Genomic DNA, 21,405 nt, shown 5'->3' on the forward strand with positions numbered 1-21,405 from the left:
CACAGTTGAATATAGCAGGGCAAAGGTATGCTTCCCAGGGTAAGGGACTGCCCAGGTTGAAAGAAACAAGTGGAAGGTTTTTTCATCAATGCATTACATGTGCTGCTGAAGAGAGGTAACAATCACGTCATTGTGCTTTGCGAGGATCACAACTGAAAATACTATTTGTAATGAAATATTTTAAATGTTAGATTCAGGATTAATTTCTTCTGACACCTTTTTATATGTCAAATTAAACCATTCATTGACCTTAACCATCTATTAGTTTCAATGTAGACAGTTATCTAGTCATATGAACAGAGGCTACCTGAAAGATAGTGACAATTACAGTGAATTTAGTTTCACTCACACAGGCAGAGGTCACAGTTCAGAGCTGAAGCTGTAGGAGAGTAAATAATTGCATTTAGCCAATAATGCAATGCATGAGATTTACAAAGCAAGAGCATCTCCGTGCAAAACATGACCCTAAGCAAATACCAGGAATTATCTGCCCTTTAACCAATCCCTACCCACATTTTGATTAGAAGAATGAAAAACAAAACAAAAAAATCCACCCAAGAACAAGCAGCCTTGCCCACATGTTGTCCAAGGGATGATCATATTGTGTGCATCCGTCTTTTATCAATATTTCTAAACACAGGCAAGTACTTCAAAAAAGCAAAATACCTGTAACTTATACAAGGCTATAGCCCGTTATTCCACTGAGCTATTCACCAAGCTTTTAGGAGTGAGGATTATTACAGAGGAAGCCCAAAAACTTTACTGACTGTAAGTAGCTAATCAAAGAGTACCTACACAACCAATCAATCAACCGCGTAGGTACATAATTGGCTGGCCTTTCTACAGATAGCTGAGCTGAAGCTGGATGAAGCTGTATGAACCCAGCCCAAAATTACATGTTTAGATAGGCAAAACAAATTTTCCTAATGTAAACATGAAAGTGTCTGGGTTGGATAAACCTGTCCAACAGCTACTGCCCATTGGGGTATAGCTCCCATCTACAGCACCATTAATTGGTAACGCAAAATTCCTGAAGTAAAAGGACCAAAATCTGAATAAAGTTTTCAAGGCTGAAAACTCCTATCTAGATTACAGCCTTTTCCTTACTGGCACAGCCAGGCATTTCTGAATGCTAACGCAAGCATGAAAAATACAGGTCTGGAATAAGCATTGCGTTACTCTTCCAAGGTGAGTGTTCACTGTGGAGACCTGATAAACATAATGCTTTACACCATGCAAGCTGATGTACTTCTGGGCAAGAGAAGCAGATGGTACCCAAATAACAACAACAACAACAAAAAAATCTTTCAAGAGCACAAGAGGGTACTAAATAAATTTTAAGTGTGAAACGTTTGTTTAGCCTTAGATTCCCCTTCGTCCCATCTCAGTTAGTAACGATGAACTTAACAGGTTGATTTTGTCACTCACGTCTACATCCATTTGTTTTTGTAACTGTGCATGCAGAAAAAGTGAGTCATTTGTGTTGAGAGGAAGAAAATCAGATGTACATCATCCCTCTGAGCTGTCTGAACTTTAAGACTGTAACAGATTTTCATGTATCAGCTGAAAATTACAGATCTCACGTGTAGATCTCACAGAGTTTGCAGCAAAAAGGTGAAGAAACCCAGATTATTGTAGCTTGCTTTCATTGATAGCTAAGCTAAGTCGAATCGCTTTCCACATTCCCCTCGTTCTGCTGACCAAAAACCAGCTGTTTCACCACACTGATTAACACGTGTGGTTGAGCATTTAAACTCAAGGTCTGGTGTCTCAGGATGCGATTTCATAGTCAGTTTGAACAGAGATGAGTGAGGACTACCATTAGAGAGAAAAGCTCTTCACCTCACCTCCATCCCATGTCTAACTACTCACTCTCACCTGCTGCACTAGCATTCACAGTGGGCCACATCAGTGAAATAGTCTGTCTGAAAACTTGACCAGAAGACAAGACACGTTTTCAGGTAACTGCCCTGGCTCATCCACATCAGCCCAGTGGGAATTCTGCACTGCTGAGGGAAAGATGACCCTTTCATCATCAGGCTCCACTTTTTGGCTAGAAGTAACCACAGAATCTCACTCTTTCATGGGGAGTTCTTAAAATAGGTAAAAGTTCTACTTAAATACCAATACGACTTACAAAAGCATTCAGGTATCTAAGTTCTATTAAAACAATACTACTTGAAAAGTTTAATATAGAGGAAAGCCATAGGCTGTATTACAAAAATAATCCTATGGCTAATTATTATTATATACATACATAATCACAGTATCTCCAATCTCCTTTCTACTTTGGTGTTTTACAAGTAACAGTGAGAATTATGCATAATTTGGAAAGTAAACTTCCAGAAAAGCTGCACCTTCACGTATTGCAACTGCACAGCATAAAGACTTCAAAACCACAGTTAACTCTACCCAAACACCTCAATAAGATACTACACTGTACCTACAGAAATGAAGTGAGTCTGGAGAAATTAGAACATGGTAAGGAAACTGTTGGGTTTGGGGTTTTTTTTTGTTTTAAATAGCTACTATACAGGAGTTATTATAGCCTTCTTGTCTGGAAGGACAGACACAACAGTACCAAATCGTGTTTTAGAGAATAAACCAACGCAGGGTAAACCAAAAGAAAACAAAACAAGAGACTAAATATGCCTGCTAAGGCATATTCCCCTTGAAGAAACCATCACGATGCTGGTCCTCACCTGAAATGTCATGAGGTGCCATGATGATGGTGAGCGAAAAGTCAATGCAGTACAGTCATACATGATGGGAACAGTGTACCCTACCCCTATAAAAGGGCTCATTATGCACATTCATTAAATATATCTTATTGCTCTGCTTGAAAGCATTGCACTTGCAGCAGAGCCCACGTTCTAGGAACTGTTGCCAGCAAAAACGCCATCTTAACTTGCCTTATTAGCTCCAACTGCAGTGTCTTGTTTCTGCATGAACATGCTGACCGACAAAACATCACTAAAATCCTGCCTCCCCTTGACTCAGTTACAAAAATCCCATTAGTTTAATCATACAGAGATTTAACCCAAGTTACTTACAAATGCCTGAAAACACGGGGGGTGGGGGTTGTGGGGGAGGAGGGGCAGGGAGGAAAGTTGGAAAGGCCAAGTGCTGTTGATGTAAACTCAGAAGAGTTGCTTTGCACACAAGTAAACATACAATTAGTTAAAAACCAAAACCAAAAAAGGAAGAAGAAAGCAAATGCAAAATAACAGCAGCTCACCTTTTGAGGGGGTGGTCCGTGGTCATCCAAATAAGTGGAATTTCCTACAAAAAGAAGAAGGATGGAGATAAACAAAAGTCATCCAATGCAACTTCAAAACTTGCCAATGCATGGAACCCATGTTTCTCTATTCCACTGGTTCTTTGGTGTCAAGTAATTCAAGGAAAAGAAATACCCTCTGCTTTAATTTTTGATTAACAAGAGAAAAACGACACTAACTTCCTTTGGCTACGTCTGTGATAAAAGATTAGATGCACATTGTCATTTTAGCATAAAAGTAAATGGGCCAAGGCATCTTTAATTATATAATCACAGCATTCAATTATTTGCACAACAAAAACTGTCAGCTGCATCCTTGTACAACTTAAGCAAGTGAGTACAGTTAACCTCAAAAAGATTTCTTAAACAATAAAGTGTCAAAGGCCTTTATCAGATTTTGGTCTGATGAAGCTGACAAGCACTCATTTATCTCTCTTCTAACATGGATTCTCCCCAACTTCCAAGCTACTTTTTTGTTCCTGAACAGGATCGACTGAATGGGAGTTGTATTCTGATGTAATGACACCTGCCCTTTCAAGATGCTCTTTTAATTCAGATGAAAAGCTCCAGAAAAGAAAGCTTCTAAAATTTTTAAATGTTCCCTTCTTAGTTAGATACAATAAAAAACACAAGAATTTCAGACTTTTTATCCATTACTTACAAACACACACTGATATGTAAAATACACCCTCCCATACACACACCCATAGGCTGTCTTCCCTGCAACTGTCCTTCCTGAACTCTTCTCCCGAAGCATTAACCAGGAGCTTTCCCAACATGTCCCAGCAGAAGATGAAACCTTGCAGCAAGTCTAAAAGTTCCCCTCGGGCCACACATGCCTCTCCTCTCAGTCATCCTCATACCAAAGACAGCAAAAATACCTCTGCTGTAACCTTACATCAGTACCGAGTATGAGAATTATTTTTCCAAGTGCCTACTACATTCCCAAATGTCACATGGAGGAGAACTGTAAAAAGCATGTCCCACTCGTGACCATCAACGTTCCTGGGGTGTTGAATGCTCAGAAGGTACTGCCTTTGGGGCAATACAGGCTAGTGGGAGTAAAGCATAACTTGGCACCAAAGAGCTCTTCTCTAGTCAATCTGGCCAAAAGGACCTTGTGCCATGTTGTTTTCTGGCATGCCAGAAAAAAAACACAAAGAGATTTCTGGGTTCAGGAAGGAGAAGTTAATGTGTGAGTGAGTGTGGTGAATTTCCACATACAATAAAAAGTCAGGATTACTTTGCAGAAGTATTTTGCTTTCTGGTTTTTTTCTATGCTTTTCTAGCACAGGTGTTGAAGTTATAAAAACTTGAGTCAAAATACTTCCAACTCATCTAAAGGTAAGTCTCAATACCCCAAACTAATTTTTTTACAGATGTATGTACTTTGATCTTGAAAGAGTTCACACAACTACAAAAGCCTAAACAGCAACTTTTTGACGGTCATCTGAAATCATGAATCATCTTCTGAAGCACACCAGAAACTCATCTTTCTATACATTTGACACAAATACCCATCCTTTGAACAATCCAGCTGATTAATTTAATGCCATAGATAATACAGTTGTTTCCCTACATTCAGGATAATTTCTATTATCCATTCCTCTGATACGATTCTAATTGCCAGGGAAGTTAGTCAGTTCCCAGACCGCTAACAGACTTGTGAATGGCTCTCCAATAAAGTAGCTACTCCATACACCGTGAGATAGACTTGAAAATAAGCATTTCAGGGAAACCCAGAGTTACACTTGGGAAGGGAGCAAGGAAAGCTCTGTTAGTGCCTCTCCTTCCACACTAATCCAGGATTTAACTTTCCTGTAGGATCAGGCTGTTACTACGTAGTTCATAGCAACTTTCTCCTCTTTGTAGTTAAGCAAGCTGAAAGACTGCCACTGTTGTTGATAAAAATAGCTCTTATGGTTTTCTCACTGTATCAGGAAAATTGTTTCATTTTGATCCATGCTAAAACATGTGATGTTTGCTAAAAAGCTAACAAAATTTTCAGTTTCATAATTGGTATTAAGAAAGATACATTAGTAGTCATATATATTTTTCATCTGCCCAAAACATAGGCAGTTTATGTATGCTTTCCTAAATAAAAAGGAATATTAACCACATATATATTATCTGTATCTTTAGCAATCACCTATCACAGCCTATTTTGCTGTAGAGGAGGATTTGAATTACCACCTTCTCTTGAGAAAACAGATCATTACAGTCATAGTTTATACAGTATCTTATAGAGCAGTGTCAAGAGCAAGCTATATTATGAAAGCCTTTTTGAGATATTCTTTAAAGTTAAGGAGCCAATAACTTAACCAATTTCACCCTTCTGTAACAGCAGTCTATGTTCTTAGTATGCATGCTGTATTTTCATTCCTTTATAATTTTTTAATGACTAAAATTAGATCAAGATATCCCTGGCTTTGAACATGCATCCTTTAGGTTGGATTTCTCCTCTCAAACTGATTTTGGTGGTGTTTTTTTTTGTTTGTATCGTTTTGTTTTGTTTGGGTTTTTTTGTTTGTTTGGGTTTTGTTTTTTGTTTTTGTTTTTTTTTAAACAGCCTAGTCTAGTTACCACTGTATCCACTTAAAAGACAACAGTGCAATTTTGGTCCATTTTATAAAGGTGTTTTTCATGGCAGTTGCTTGCTCAAATCCAGAAGCAACTAATGGTGACAGAAACTAATTGCCAGACACAGACAAATGATTGTGGAAATTAAGAGTACTGATTTGAAACCTAGTAAGAATAGCTTACAAACGAAGGGCAGAGGAAGGAAAGCTGCAGACATTCCCCTCTCCCTTGCCCTGCCCCAAACTCCATGTGCTGAGCTAGTTCCCTTCCTCTGCCTGATCTCCCGCTTCTGCTCCTCAGGCAAACGAACCAGAGCCGATCTCAGCATCCACAGCACGCCACATCAATTCAATAGTCTGAATTCTTTTGAGTTCATGTTTAAAATGAGTATTTGTTTTCAGCAATAAAAGCGAAACCTTTCGCTGTATGATTCATACCATACCCTAACTAAAAACACTAAAATAACTCAACAAAATCCAGCTGTGATGGAGTGGAGTGGGCAGGCTCTGGAGTATATTGGCCGGTTCCTTAACCCCGCAGAGCCCTGCACAAGCTGTCACTGATCATCGTATCATACAATCGGACTTGCTTCCATTCTGCTTGCAAAACAGGGGCCACGCTACAGGAGCCTTAACGCACACAGAAATATCCTGAAAAACGTGCACCTGGATCAGAATACTTCTTTCTTGCAGGTTTTCTGCAGGTGACTGACTTTCTAAGACAAGAAGAGGCCATGAAAAGCTTATTAAGCATGACTCCTGAGTTGGATATTTACAAATTTTATGAACTTAAGACAGGATGCTGCTTTCACACATAGGGCCACTTTTCAAAGAATACATATCAGACTAGGTTAGCTTAAAAACCAAAGAAAAATTCAGCATTATAAGTATTACAATGGAGAAATACCAAGGTAATGCCAACTTATGAACTATTGTCTACTAAGAGATGACAAAGTAGTACAAAAAGGAAAGTTGCACAGTAAAAATCAGGGACTTAGGAATGAATACCATAAACACTGAAATCACTGTTCATAAGCTCAAGTGTTTACTCTAACTACATCAACATGACAGGCTTATCTAAGATGGAGAACATTATTATGCAGCTTTGATATGCTCTGGCACAGACAGCATGTGTCACTAAGTGACATCACTAAGCACATCACTAAGTGCCACAAGAAGAGAAAAGGCTTCCTGTGGTGGAAATGATAAAGCGATAGAATAGGCGTTCATCTTTCCACATTAAGAATCTAGCCCATTGCCCCAAAGCAACCTATGTCATTAAATTATTAGTATGACTTCTCTGAAGTCCTTTAATAAAGCTTTACTAAAGACATCATTGCTCTTGTCTGCTGCCTGACAAGACACTTCTAGATTTATTTTTTTTCCTGGAGAGTATTTATTCTTCAAAAATGAAGTGTTCTGCCTTATCATATATTCTGCCTTCCTGTAACAGTATGAAAGTGTAAGGCATTAGAAACAAGTCAGACAGAATAATCAAGTCTCAAAACAGTGGTATTATGCATTCCACAAACATGCTCAACAGCACACTTGAGCTGACTGAACACAGTCTCCTCCAGTCTCTGTCAGAAAAAAAAAAAAAAAAAAAAAAGAATTCAGCTTTATTACAGAACATGGTGAATATGTGGAAGCAGTCCAAATTTTTCCATAATTTATTATCTTTGAGGTTAAGTGAATCAGCTGTATGCAAAATCTTTGGGGAAATCTTGTGGTTATGTTCCTTTTTTTTCTTGGAATCACTTAAGTGTGGGGGTTTTGCTTGAAGCAAGCCAAATTTATACAGAGAAAAATGGTCAGTCACCAGGATTAAGGACAAATACTATTGCATCCAGTTCAGAACCACAGAAAACAGAAGTAACTGCAATCCTGGAAAAAACCTTTCCAAAAAGTGACTGGGGAGTATGGGAAGAGGTGGTAAATGGGCTTATGCATGAACCAAAGACCCTTTGATAGCAACTGAAACAGGATCACTCCATTTGGAAAATTTAAATATCATGTGGAAAGAACTGAGTAGAGATGAAGAGAGAAAGCCAACATGGAAAATGTGGAGTTTTAGCTATTTTCCTAGAGCAGGACTTTCCCTTGGTGGTAATCACAAGCAGCAGCCTAAGGGAGCTGGGATCCAGCTACTGCTGAATTTCATGTGTCTTGTGAAAATCCTGCTTTGTTCTCTTTACTTGGTCACCATCTCAAACTTCCAGGCACCAATACAACCTTTACTGGCGCAGCATCCCTTAGATCATCTGACATCTAAAGGAAAGGAACAGTTTAATAGTTGTCTGATGAGTCTTCTGGTCTGGAAATTAAGGCTTTGAAGAATGACTCCCCCACCAAGCACTCCTAATCATTAAGAACTTCACCTTCAAAACAAATGAAAGTGCCAGTGAGTAATCAGAGGAGGATCAGTTCTACTCTGCCTCCAGACAAGAAGTTATTTAAGCAAGAAACTGGAAAGCCACCCAAAATCAAAATCAGTTCATGGCTCCCCAGTGACAGTTATAATTTTATTCTAGGCAATTTCCTTGCTTTTTTCTTTCCACCATGAAAAATTTCCCACTACAGATAACACACTGGGGAGGCTCCACCGGTAGAAGCATTAATCCAAACAGGACGCCCATGGCTGGCAGCAAGTACCCAGGCCAGACAGGACTCCCAGAAACAATAGACTGGAGGTGGTTTCTGCAGTTTATTCTCAGCCTCCTACATTTTATAGGTGTCTTTCTCCTTTTTTCCCCCCTTCTTTATTTTTTTCCTCCCAGTGGAACAGTGGGCATCCTTAGAAATTTCATAGATTTTTACACATCTGAAACAACAAGATGTTCTCAGTCGTCATGTCACAGAGCCTTTTGTGGTCCAAAGGCATGAAGGGGGCTAGGGACTACAACTTGAAAAATAGCAGCTTAGCAGAATGACATTGCCCAGCTCAAATCCAACCTACAAGTATTGCTGCTATTGCTGAGGTCAGCAGAGCCATATCAGCTTTAACAGAGGGCACTTCTTCAGACGTGGGCAGAGAAGACTGACATAGCAAAACACAGCAAAACCCCACTGACCAGTTTGCACTGGAATACAAAGTGACTTATTGCAATTTCTTCCATCATATGCAAAAGGCTCTGTACCTACAATTGGTTTCCTCTGTGCAAGACTAACATCCTGTCAAAATTTTCATTTTGACCATGAATAAAGTGTAGAGTAAGCATTATTTTTTTAAAAAACATTCTGAAACAGATTTTTCTGCTTCCTTTCTTCCCTTTCAAAACATTTTGATTATTCCTCATTTTTTAAATCATAAATACAAAAAAAACCCCAAACCTAAACCCATACATTTAATTCACTCTACATCACTGCACATAATGAAGCAAAGATTCACCAAAGAAGCTGGAACATGATAAAAATACCTATTTGGCTTTATTACCCAGTCAACTGAACCCTGGAAACTTCATTAAGATGTAATTCAGATTTGTTTACCTACCAGTTTTATACTTCCAACACAATTAGGAGAGAAACTGGCACACATAAGTACAGTTTTTGAAAACTTACTAGTAATTTTGCATATGTAATACATATAAAAGTACCACTGGAATATAGGTACAAAGAGTTTGGATAACGGTAGGTTCTAAACCAATGCAGAATATACATCAGGAAAAGATTCTAAATGAAGAAAAATACCTTTATGAAAACAAATATTAAAGAATACTGACTTTCTGTATACTTATCAGTTTGTCCAAATCTATTAGTGTTTATATTTATATGCTTGCCTTTTAACATACTCAATACTAGACTCTTAACTTGTTCCATAGATCAATTTCTTAGGAAAAATGTCCACATTAACTGTGTTTGTTACATTCAAACATACTGAAATGTATAATTATAGTTCATAAATAAGAAATTCAAAACTTTCAGTGGTTTAGTTCAAAAAAAAAAACAAACAAACCCAAATCAAAGTTCTGATATAATCCCATCTATCCAAATTATGTGATCTACAGCAAGCACTACGATGGAAATATCACAGACATTATGTTTATCAATGATATTCCCGGTGCTTTTTGCTTTTGCTTCTACTCTCTAATGACAGTCCTTCCACCCTATAATTCTACAAGATGAAAGACCCATTTTAATGAACATTTAGAAACACTGGCTAGATGAAATTGAATCTGAACATCCGATAATGAAAACTCTTGGTTAAAACAGCTCTCAAATAAGGAGAAAAATCCTTCCATCTTACAAACTCACAAAGACAGACCTAGGTGGTCTGACATCAGAAAGTTCATAACCTTCCTACTACAAGCACCCACATTGTGTATTTGTCCTATATACATATCAAGCAGTTGAATATTTTGCTCCGAGACTCTTGCTGGGAGACTTTTCCTGACTTCCAATTGCTAGACACTTGCATCTAATCTTCAGTCTGGAAGTTTTCCATGACCAGTTCACACCAAGTTTTTTCTTGTACTGGCCTTTAGCACCCACAAGCCTTCACAGCCCAGTACATACTGGCCCCAGCCCAATGTACCTACAAACAGCAGCCTTACCCTCTGCATTGCTGGTTCTCAGACCCTTTCTACTCCTCTGAGATTCTCCTCACCCTTCTCTGAGATCTTTGCAGGTTCAGTCATCCTTTCTGCACCCGATGGCTGCAAACAGCCTGCCCAGTTACCCCGGGTGAGAGGGTGACGGCTGTCCTCCTGGTTTTGGCACATGCAGCAGAGAGGTGCAGGCAGGACAGGGGAAGGTGCGTGCTAGGCATGGCCCTCCTCCGGCAAAGAGAGGAGACTCCGGAAGGCAAAGATACTCTGGAATCACAGATCCTCTCCCAGCTGTGTGTTTAAGCCTTGCTTCAACACATCTTATGCAGAAAGGTAACAAACATTTCAAAATGTACAGACAAGTGTTTCATTTCATTGTTTGTTTTGTCAATAAACTGCTTTACTACTACTGGGGGTTGGGAGCAGGGACTGGGGGAGTAAATCAAGTAATAAAACCAGCCCCAACAGGTATTTTCTCGCACTCAAAGGGTAAGCGGATACGCAGCTCTATTAATGCAGTGCAGAGAAAACCTAATGACCAAAAAAATAAGGTGCCATTAAGCCAAACCACTTCAATTTTATTTGAATACATTTTGCTATGAGAACAAAGACTGCGATCTATCTCTGCGGCCAGGCAGCTCTTTACTAAATGCACTTCAAAGCCCCATTAATGTGTTCTTCATCTTCACTCTACTTTTCAGCTGGTTCTCAAACTGTGCTTTCTGGTATCACATAGGAAGTGGACACTGATTAAATATGGGGTGGGGTCTTTGGTCTTCTTTTTTTTCCCCAAAAGAAGATTTTTATCCTACCTTCTGTCACAAAGTGTGCCAGACATTTTTGTAATGACTTGTATTCTTTTCTTAATATCCTTAGCAAGATTTACCTTAGCAAAAATGCAGACTCACTTCTATAAATACACACAGTACTACATTTCTTGGTGCCTTTTGGGGTGTCCCTGGGAAAATTCTCCTCCCAAAAGGAGTGGTCAAGCTAGGCAACTACAAACAAAGCTGTTGAAAAATTTAACGAATGAGTTGGGAAAAGCTCACAGTTTGACAGCTAAACTGCCACCCACTGAAATCACACAGGCAAAGACTGAACTCCTGCTTCATTTCTTAACCGGTTAACATGAGGAAAATAGTGGAAACTGTGCCAAATTACTATAGCTGAATACAAAAAGGATTGGTGTAGTACAGAAACTAGCAAGTTAGAGCGTAGTTAGAAACATCTGATATTTGGAAATTAGCTAGACTTAATGACATTCAGGTAGCATACTTAGGAAACTGCCTGTGGCAGGCTGCATTAACAAGTACCTTTGAGAATTAACAGAGGATGGATGAGTGAAAATCTGGCTGACAGACAATACTCTGAAAGTAGCTATCAAAACCCAGCACTCTTAAACTGGAAACACAGAAACACAGCAGTAAGTCGGGAGGATGCAGACCGGCCACCACTGGAGATCGCCAAGAGCACGTTAGGCAGGCATCTGCCAGAAACGACCTAGGTGTTGCCACTCTGCTTCAGAACTGACAGGCAAATTAAACCAGCTCTTATTCCAGCCCTATTTCTTTTTAGTGATTATCTTTTTAATCAAGCAAACTTCCCCTTGCTGTTGTTCTGGGTCCTGTCACTCAATATTCTCATTCATGACTTCAAAAAAAAGCATTAAGGAGCACTGGTATTAAATTTGATAACAATACCAAATGAAGGGATTTGACATCTGCTGAAACTCCGGGGCAAACACAGAAAAATACTTATCATCAGTTAAAGAAACAGTCTGAAAACACAAGATGCAATTCAGTTTAAAAAAGCATAAAAATTTCAACTCGGATAAGAGCAACATCTTCATAAAAGCAGAGGAGAAACAAAGGGGAAATTGCAGATGAGAACGTGGGGAGAGGTGATGACCAATTCCCTTCCTTTGGATCTCTGAGCACTGTGAAAACTTTTCAGGAAGACCTTTCCACTCCAGCTGAATGTACACTGGTAAGTTTCACTAGCTTGGCAAGAAGTCTGTTTTAATAGACTGTCATATGAAGAAACTTTTTAAGGCTTAAGAGTTATTCCATTTCCCCCTTTTCTTCTAGAGTGACAGACAGGCATGAGAGTATTTGCAGGCCATTTGCCTTCATCAGAGAAGACATTTTTACCTCTACCCTGCAGAACGCATGACGCGCAGGAAGAAACTCTGTGGGACAAGAGATGGTGGCAGGGCCATGACATCTCCCCTCTCAATGCGCATTCCCTCCCCTGCACGGAGGGCAGCACACCGAACGCACGAGACCTCCCTCTGCACATGTGAAGCACAGGACTGCAGCTCCACAGATAGAACTTCTCCCTACAAGGCCCTCTGTTCAAAGTGACGACAATTTAAGTGTAGGATTGAGGGCTGGACAAAGGATATAATGATGAAGCGTCAATGAAGACCCTGTCACGTGCGAGGCCTCTTAGTCTCACTTCACTCTGCCATTCAGGCCACAAACTCCAGGGAATCCATATCTGACCAGACACCTTCTCAGATGATACCACTCTCAAGAGTTTCCTATTACATCAATACCAGACATCAGCTCTGCTCTCTTGCATGACATTTTTCCAGAGACAAGGATTTTATTATTTAAACCTAACCCAACTGGAAAGCTTTATTCCTGTCCATTGCACTTATGCAGATATTCTCAGATGCATCTCTCTCTTCTTCCACTGCACAAGCAATCCTGAAAAACAGCGAGTGAATGAATTTTGGAAAACACCCAGCTGGCAAATCACCAGTTATTCACAGAAGACTTTTATTACTATTATTAGTATTATTAAGTACTACACTGCAAACGCTGTCCAGAATGGGTTGTTTGTTGGGCGTTTAGTTTGAAGCTCATGTCCCTGGAGGCACATTTCCGAGAAGCTGCCTAGGTCTGTGGTCTGACCCCAGCGGCACCTTTCTAGCAGAGAAGAAACGAACACGCTTCACAGACAACTGGTCACATAAAGCTCTAAAGAATTATTCATATTTTTATTGTGCTAAAGCCAAATGAGTTTTCCTTGCATGTGCTTTTCACAACATCTCTTGAGTCATACGGTTGCTATGATTTTGTCACACTTCTTTACAGAGGCAGCTGCATTTAGGATAATGGACACCCCCCCCCCCCCCAATATGAGGTAGCCTGCAGGATCAAGCTGTATGTCTGCACAGTTTTCCATTTTCTTCACAGTTCAAGTTCTCTATCTGATCTCAAAAAGTACAGCTGAAAATAAAGAGCCTTTTTACAAGTCTGTCTCCTTTTCCTCCTCTCTACCATTTTTTTGTGCCATGAGAGAATCACTGTAAAACTCTTCCCTATACTTATATACCTCTTGAAAAGCAAGAGCACTATGTAAGAAGTGGCTATCTTTGTACTGCTTTCTTCTCTGAAGAAAAAACTTAAAAACATTACAAATTGTTTAACCATTATTAGCTTCCCATCCTCAAAAGGCTTAACAGGCACAAAATGGGAAGTAGCATTTCTTGCCAAGGTCTGTTAGAAGACTGCAACTGCAAAACAGAATATTTAAGTAGGTCAGATAAGGAACACACTGTACTTAAATGAGCTATTTCTTCTTTATGACACATTAGAATAAAGTTTTATTAATCTCTATCACAAAAAATACTAAAGCTTCAGATAGTTTTCTAGACTTCAATATGATTTAATACAAATATTTTCCATTACTATAAATGCTTTGGCCAAACTACTCAATTTTCACACTATCCAGACGCTGGCTTCTTTTCATGAAGACATTTTAACTCCTTTCTACCCATGTCTCAAACAGATGCATTTGAGTGACAAAAAGACTTCTCAGTGCAAGTGTTTTGTATTTTATGAACTTCTATATAGAAATTGCATGTTTAAAAATAAGAGACAAGATTTAGCAACCATAGAGCATTGGACTTGGCTTAAACCTGCCTTTCCATTTCAGCACCCTCTCATCTCCTGCAACTGTAAAAGGACGGGATTAACCCCATTCCTGTCATTCCAACCCCTTGCAATACATACCTTCTACTTCAGATTTCAGCCTTTACTGAGAAGAGAATCATTTTAGTATGTGGAATAGATAACTTAAAACTTTTATTCTTTTACAAAGCACTGCAAGCACCCAGCACAAACGTAATGATTTCTAGAAAGACGACTTTTCCTGCCTTCTGCCTCATTTCTCATTTTCTTAAACAAGATTCGTACCCACTTTTGTATCAGTGCATGCTTTGTTAGATTGATTCATAAACATTCTGTAGGATGTTCTGTGAAAAAATAATTGAACGTATTGTTATAAAAACTTTTGCTCTTCAAAATCTAATGTTGTCCTTATTATTGAAGCCTAAGACCCACAACACATACACGAGGCTTATCTGTATGAAAGGGACAACACAACCCTCATGACTTTCATCAACTCATAAATGTACTCAGTGGTAAACATAAGTATGTACTAATGTTTTTTCCCAGATTGTAAACAACAAAGATTTGGCTATCAATTATCAAACATTTAGTGTGCCTTCAATTTACAAAAGTTTGAGTGAAAACATTTGGAAGACAACGGACACATGAAGAGTTTTCAGATGTATTAACTCTTGCAGCCCTAAGCTCTCCAACGACTAAAACAGTGTCTCAAAAATGTCAGCAATAACAGGTCCTGTATTAACACCTTTATGTTACAAAGGTAACTACACTGGATGCAGTGTCATACAACCACACAGGCAGTCCAAGTTTCATCAACCTCACCAGAAGTCTTCAAATTGGCGTTATTTCTCTCGTGCTCTCTACCTGTCCCAGAAAGATTTGTACTTTCTATACATACTACTAATCTAACTGGTGAGGAGTTCAACTTGATGAAGGTGCTAAGAAGGTATAAAATGCATTCTGACTCAGTTAGATAACTGTTTATTTAGGACTGCTCTTGGGTGCTTTGACTGCACTTATGAACTCTGAGATGCAAACATTCACTACTGGTAACAATTAACTAGGCGTGCTCTTTCTTTTTATATCATTTTCCTGTGTTTTATTTAGCTTGGAGAACCACATCAGGATGTCACTACTAAGATGTGGTAGTTTAATAGGCCTCTAACTGCCACTCACCAGCCCTCGTGCAGATCATGCTTCTTACAAGAGGCATCTTAAAATATATGAAAAACATCTGTGCCATGTAGACTACCACCACATAGTAGCCATTATCTAAATCAAGCTTCTTAGTGCACATATGCATTAAGATAATTTTTTTACTGTATCTACATATAACTGTACAAATACATATAGCAACAATCTTTGCTTTGCTTGAATGGTTGGGGGACTCCTAACCAATATGAAATCATTTGTTTAAAAAAGTTAAAACAAAGGTATTCGTATTGGCACATACTACAGGGCAGTACACAACCTAGATGTATTATTGCATTTATTATTAGCTGGTGTATTATTTTTAGGACGTTCTCATCAGTCGTCTTTGTAAGAGTAAATGCTTTTTTTAAATGCCAGAGCTTTATGGCAATACTTTCAAACTTTTGCTGAAATGTGAAAATAGGCTTTTTGTTCTAATAATATAGCAGGCATAGTGGTGTAACTCTACAACATTTCACAGGGTCATTTCAGCAACGGTATTTCATTTCTACAAATTTCCATTGAGCTTGGCTGAGATACAGAGTAAAGAAACTGCAGCATACTGAAATTAACATTCAGATACATGAAAAACGTAATTCTTCATCCTTTATTCTGTATTAGATTCTACATTTCTCAGAAAGGTGACATTTGGTCACCATTAATGACAGAGAAATCTATCTAGAGAATTATTCATTGTTTTACATAAAAGAAAGCTTGAAGACCCTCTAAAGCTAAGCCAGGCTACTCTTCCATGTTATCTAACTGCCAACAGTAGCAGTTGTTAACATAAGTTCATGAAAAGTTCACGATTAACTACTAAACATGGGTTCTTCTCATTTTCTTATAGCAGAGAAAGCAAGCATACAAAAAAATTAATCTTATACAAATTTAACACATAGGAAGTATCTTCTCCCCTATTACAAAGTTTATAGAGTTGTGGTTTTCTGTGTATTAGAAGCTTAAATGCTAACTTCAATATCATTATAGCTCAGTTTACTTTTACTATATGTTTCTTTAAGAAAAAACATTCTTACAAGGCAAGATCATCCAGATCTCACTCATTAATTTTCTTACCACTTTGTCTTTCTTCATGTGGGATTTCTGTCCCTTTACAGCAGAGGGTCTCTATGTACAGTAATTCTGAAGTTAAGTTATTGAGTTCCCCAGTCAGCAATATATTGCAAAACTCCCTTCTCCTAAGTGAGCCTCATTTAGCATGACTGGCAGTCTTTACTCAGGAGATGTATAATGGAGATGTGTTCACACAAGCACCACAGAAACAAAACCAAATCTCATTCCATGTATTGAAGTGTTCACTGCTCACAGGTTTTAACTTTTTTTTTTTTTAATGCTTATGTTTTAAAGCCATCTAACAGATTAGATACCTTGCATCTTGAAAGAGGCCACTGTCAGAGGGTAAATGCTCAGGTTTTTCTGAAGCCAGGTACCAAAAAGTTATGGAACCTACCATCTTCAGACATAGAAACAATGGTCTGCAGTCTAAAAGTCATCAGGACAGACAGACAAGTAGGTGGATGGTTCCTGCAGTAACAATGTTAGTTACTCACGGACAGTTTAACTCTTCTGTGGATTATCCTGACCTCTGATCCAAAGACAGAGGGTACTTTCTGATGAATACTGAACTCTCCTTTGAATGGACTCTTGTGGGAAAGGATTCTACTTCAAACACCCCCCAAAAATCAGTATAATGCTAACACTAAATTTGTTTCAATCTGAATGCAGCCTTCACACTTTACAGGTGTGCATTTCACTGAACTGCACTGCCACAGCAGCAGGCACACTCAATTTGCTACCCTGCTATGAAGGTGAAATAACCTTTCGCCAATGGTTGTAGCAGATTGCTCAGGGCTTCAGTGTCTTTGGCCTGACAATGCTTTGAGACACGTGTCAGGGCTTTTGTGGCATTATTTTCCTTTCTAGCCCTCAAAAATTCATCTCAGACTTCCTACCATCAGTCATTTGTTCCAGGTCTTGATGTCCTTATGGATCCACTATCAGCAGCTCTCATGCTATGGTCAGCCAGAGTGTCAGCTCCTCAGATTCCCTAACTCCAAACAAAATACAGCTGTGAAAATACCTCCTCTCCACTGCTGCTGCAACTTCACACAAGCTGTTTTAGAGGTCTCTGCTGTTTTCTTCTCGTTTCCCACAACAGTTTCCACTGTATTACATTATTTACCAATCAAGAGCCTTCCAGAACTTATTTTTGTCAAACACTAAGAAACAATGTGATTCCCCCAGCCAATTCTCAAAAAGAGTACATTATTTTTTACTCAAATTAAAACAAACAGTTAAGAAAAAGAAAAAAAAGTATCAGCTGGAGATAGACTTCTAGCACTGAAAATATAGCAGCCCAAACTGCTGAAAATTAGGAAGCTGAAAATGGGACCTTAAGGAGGTAAACCTGGTTAGAAACCTTGAAAAAATGCTGTGGCACTGGGATTACCAATATTTGTATTTCAGAAGACACCAGTGTATTTACTCAGGCTGAAATATGAGTTTGCAGCCAAGGTACAAGCAATAAAAGTGCTTCAAATGACTCAACTGGGCCCAGAGCTCCTACTCCCATGCCAGGCAGTTTTCCTCCCTTCTTTGCAATCCATCCTTAAAGTAAGGATGTTTAAGGTGTTAAATCCAAACAAGCCTAAAGCTTGACAGCAGAACCAGGAAGGCCAGCTTTGCCCTCATACACACTTTTTGGTTTTGATTTGTTCCTTGCTTCTCTCCCTCCCCCTCACCTGCTATTTTAGAAGTATCTTTATTGTAATGGAATCATAGATTATTCTACATATAATCTCCATGGGAAGAAAAGCAACTTTGCACTTGATTTATCATGTCGTGTTAAGCTACTATATTTCTGCTTAGGCCGGGAAGGATGCCAGCAGGCTCAGCATACCCTCTTCTGCCACCTTCAGTCAAGGAAGAGATTTCAGGGCCTTCTGCTTCTTTATAGCACTCAATGAATGGTAGCTCTGATGATATTCTCCCTTCTTATAATGCAGCTGAATGACAGGATACGTTTTCACCATGTTTTCTCATGGCACTTTGCTGAACGTTTAGTCAAATTTTAAGTACCACAACTGAAAGTTATTAACTAACAGAAGTCATCCCTTATGAATTCCCCAGTAGAAATAAAAACAAACAAGCAGAAACGTGGATGTCAGCACCTTGTCACTGACATCGCAAAGTCTCAGCCCTACGCTGCAGCCTCCCAGGCTACTCTGGCAGCTGGGCTGCTGCAGGTACACGGACCCAAGGAAAAGCCCAGACCCCGTGCAAAATGCCAGCCTTGCTTCAAGGACTTGGGCCATGTCCTCAACCTCTTCCACCATGACTGCTGAATCTGGAAGCGCTACCAGCAACAGCAGCACCACTTCTTCTAAGATAAACATCTGCAGAGCCTAAGAGACCATGTTCGTTCACAGCTGCCACCATCCACGCTCCTGGGAATCGCAAGACTTGGTTTAGACTGTAAAAACATTCAAAGTTACCGTGGGAGCTAACACAGAAAAATGGCAGTACGTATGAGTCCCAAGAAATGTGGAGTGAAACATTACAGCATCAGGTGGATGCCTCTCCTTTTACCAAAAATGAACTGGAAAACAAATATTAGTAAGCTGAACACTTGTTAAGGAGTTTTGGGACTTCTGTAGCTGTTTCTCCAACTTGTAGATTCACCAGAGCCAACCCAATACATTGACCAACATCTGTACTGTTGTTGGGACTAAGGCAAATGATGCACGAGAAGCAAATAGCGTATATCATCACATTAGATAACTGTGCTCTAGCCACAAACCACAAGAAAAAAAATGAAGAAAACAAAACAAACCAAACCCACCATTTACCTAGGGACTCCTGACATTAATTTCTCAACCATTCTGCAGAACAGACACTTGGGTCAACAGAACCCAAATGAAGTTTTAAAATAATTTCTGCTGGAAGCCAGTGCTGAAATCAGTGGAAACTTTTCCAGCTACTTAAGATTTGGTTAGACAGAACAGTTTCTCCTCTGAGGGAAAGAGGGATTTCCTGCATGGACCCGAGCTGTTATTAGGCGGACATTTCTGACACTTCACTTTCCATGCAATATTCTGACAACAGTAACACAAAAATACCAGACAGCCAAGGCACTCCTTCCAATGCATGCATGCATGCATCTAAGTGCACAAGCGGTTTCTACATGCAAATAAAAGTGACTCTGAAACTTCAAGAACTTTAATGTGTTCAAATTACTCTATATGACATTGCTAGTCATCAACAGCTTTGCCCAGACAGAATAGGACAGCAATGTCATAAGTATTTAGGGTAGGCTGGGAAATGTGATTTCCTAGTATAGCTAATAATAATATCTAGGAATAATTTAGTCACTCAAAGATCACAAAGGAGAGAGCAGTTTTACTCCTCCCAGCCGCTGACCAATATCCTGGAGGAGCTACGGTTTCTGTTAAAACGATCACCGAGAAACAGGCATTTTACAGTTTCAAAACTTGTTTTCAGTACAGAAGTAAGTGAAGGCAATTCACACTTTTCAGGAAACTCATAAAGGCAGCACAGAAATGTCAAAAACCCAGTTACGATGTCTTCAGTAATTAGAAAATTTCTGCCGTTACAAATGGAAGAATATCTTCACGTCTAATGTAACACTGTTTTCACACAGCTGAAATTATAGTCTTTTTTTATTTCTTTGCAATCTGGCATGCAACCTGTTTTTGACTTGACTTCCGTTGTTACTATGCTATTTAGTACTCAGAACATTATGCAATTTTGGCATTTTAACTATTTTTCTGCAAAGTTCCATAACTATTTTTCTGCCAGTTCCATATTTTTCCACAACTGACCTGTTATTTACTGTCAACATAATTTTTCTAGATTGTTCTGAAATGTATCTCTGCCTTTTACAATATCTTCACTTCAGAATCATCTGCAAATATCATCAAAATGTTAACTCTCCACTTTCTAAGCATTAAGCAGAAGTTGCACAAAACCAGAGTACTGGTCCTTAATAGACACCTTCCTTAACGTGCACATATGCCATTACAGCTTAACACCATGGCATATGAAAAATATTATACTCATTACTATTATTCTCATCAATAAAGAATATGTGCTAATGGAGAATGGAGAAAATTTGCTTCTATGGGACATTATCAGGTTCTGATTATAATTGCGGTGTTGCACTCTAGCACATCCTAAATGACAGACAACCACATCCAGCAACGAGACCCTGTTCCAAACCAGGAGCATCCTCAGCACCACAAGAGACTATGGTCATCCCTCTGCCTTCTGCAAACCTGCCCTGAGCTGTGCCTGGGTGCAAACGTGGCACCTGCATCACTGAGCCCCCAGTGTTACCCCGCAGCCCCAGACTGATGCCCTGGCAGCGGGCTGCCTCCGCCTTGCCAGCCACAGCAGCTGGATCCGAGCTGCAGCTCAGCGGTGCCATTCTCCCTTCCAAGCAGGACCGGGAAGTGTCACATCACCCACTCCACGAGTGGCTTTCAACATGACCTCTGAGCGCTGAACCACTGCGGCAAGACCGTTGTTACCAGCACGCAGCAGTCGCCCTCCAGCTTCTCCACGCACTGTGTAAAGCATCTGAACAGTAATGTTTGCATGGCTGATAGCAAACTGTGTGACACTACACATGATGGTGTTTTAAACTTGAATTAGTTTATGACTGAATCAGCAAATGCAGCTCTGAATGCTTCAAAACTACAATGTGGCACATATGAAATTATTAATCAAGATACAATTCTTTACTGTATTTTTGTTTCCAGCAGCCCTGAATTGAAACCATGCATTTTGGAAGCAGTACCCCCGATAAGCTGGTTACTTCAGAGACTTCTGGTTAAGTGTTAAAGTGAGAAAGG

General features: G+C 39.4%; 1 protein-coding gene across 1 annotated transcript in view; it reads right to left on the reverse strand.

Annotated features, from left to right (window-relative positions):
- UST (uronyl 2-sulfotransferase) overlaps positions 1–21,405 on the reverse strand; it is a 176,138-nt gene that overhangs the window by 109,895 nt on the left and 44,838 nt on the right. The window contains exon 2 of the mRNA XM_068402706.1: positions 3,239–3,282. Coding sequence (XP_068258807.1) covers positions 3,239–3,282 — 44 coding nt within the window. The remainder of the gene's footprint in view (positions 1–3,238; positions 3,283–21,405) is intronic.

This window comes from Nyctibius grandis, chromosome 1, assembly GCF_013368605.1.
Source record: "Nyctibius grandis isolate bNycGra1 chromosome 1, bNycGra1.pri, whole genome shotgun sequence".
NCBI lineage: Eukaryota > Metazoa > Chordata > Aves > Nyctibiiformes > Nyctibiidae > Nyctibius > Nyctibius grandis.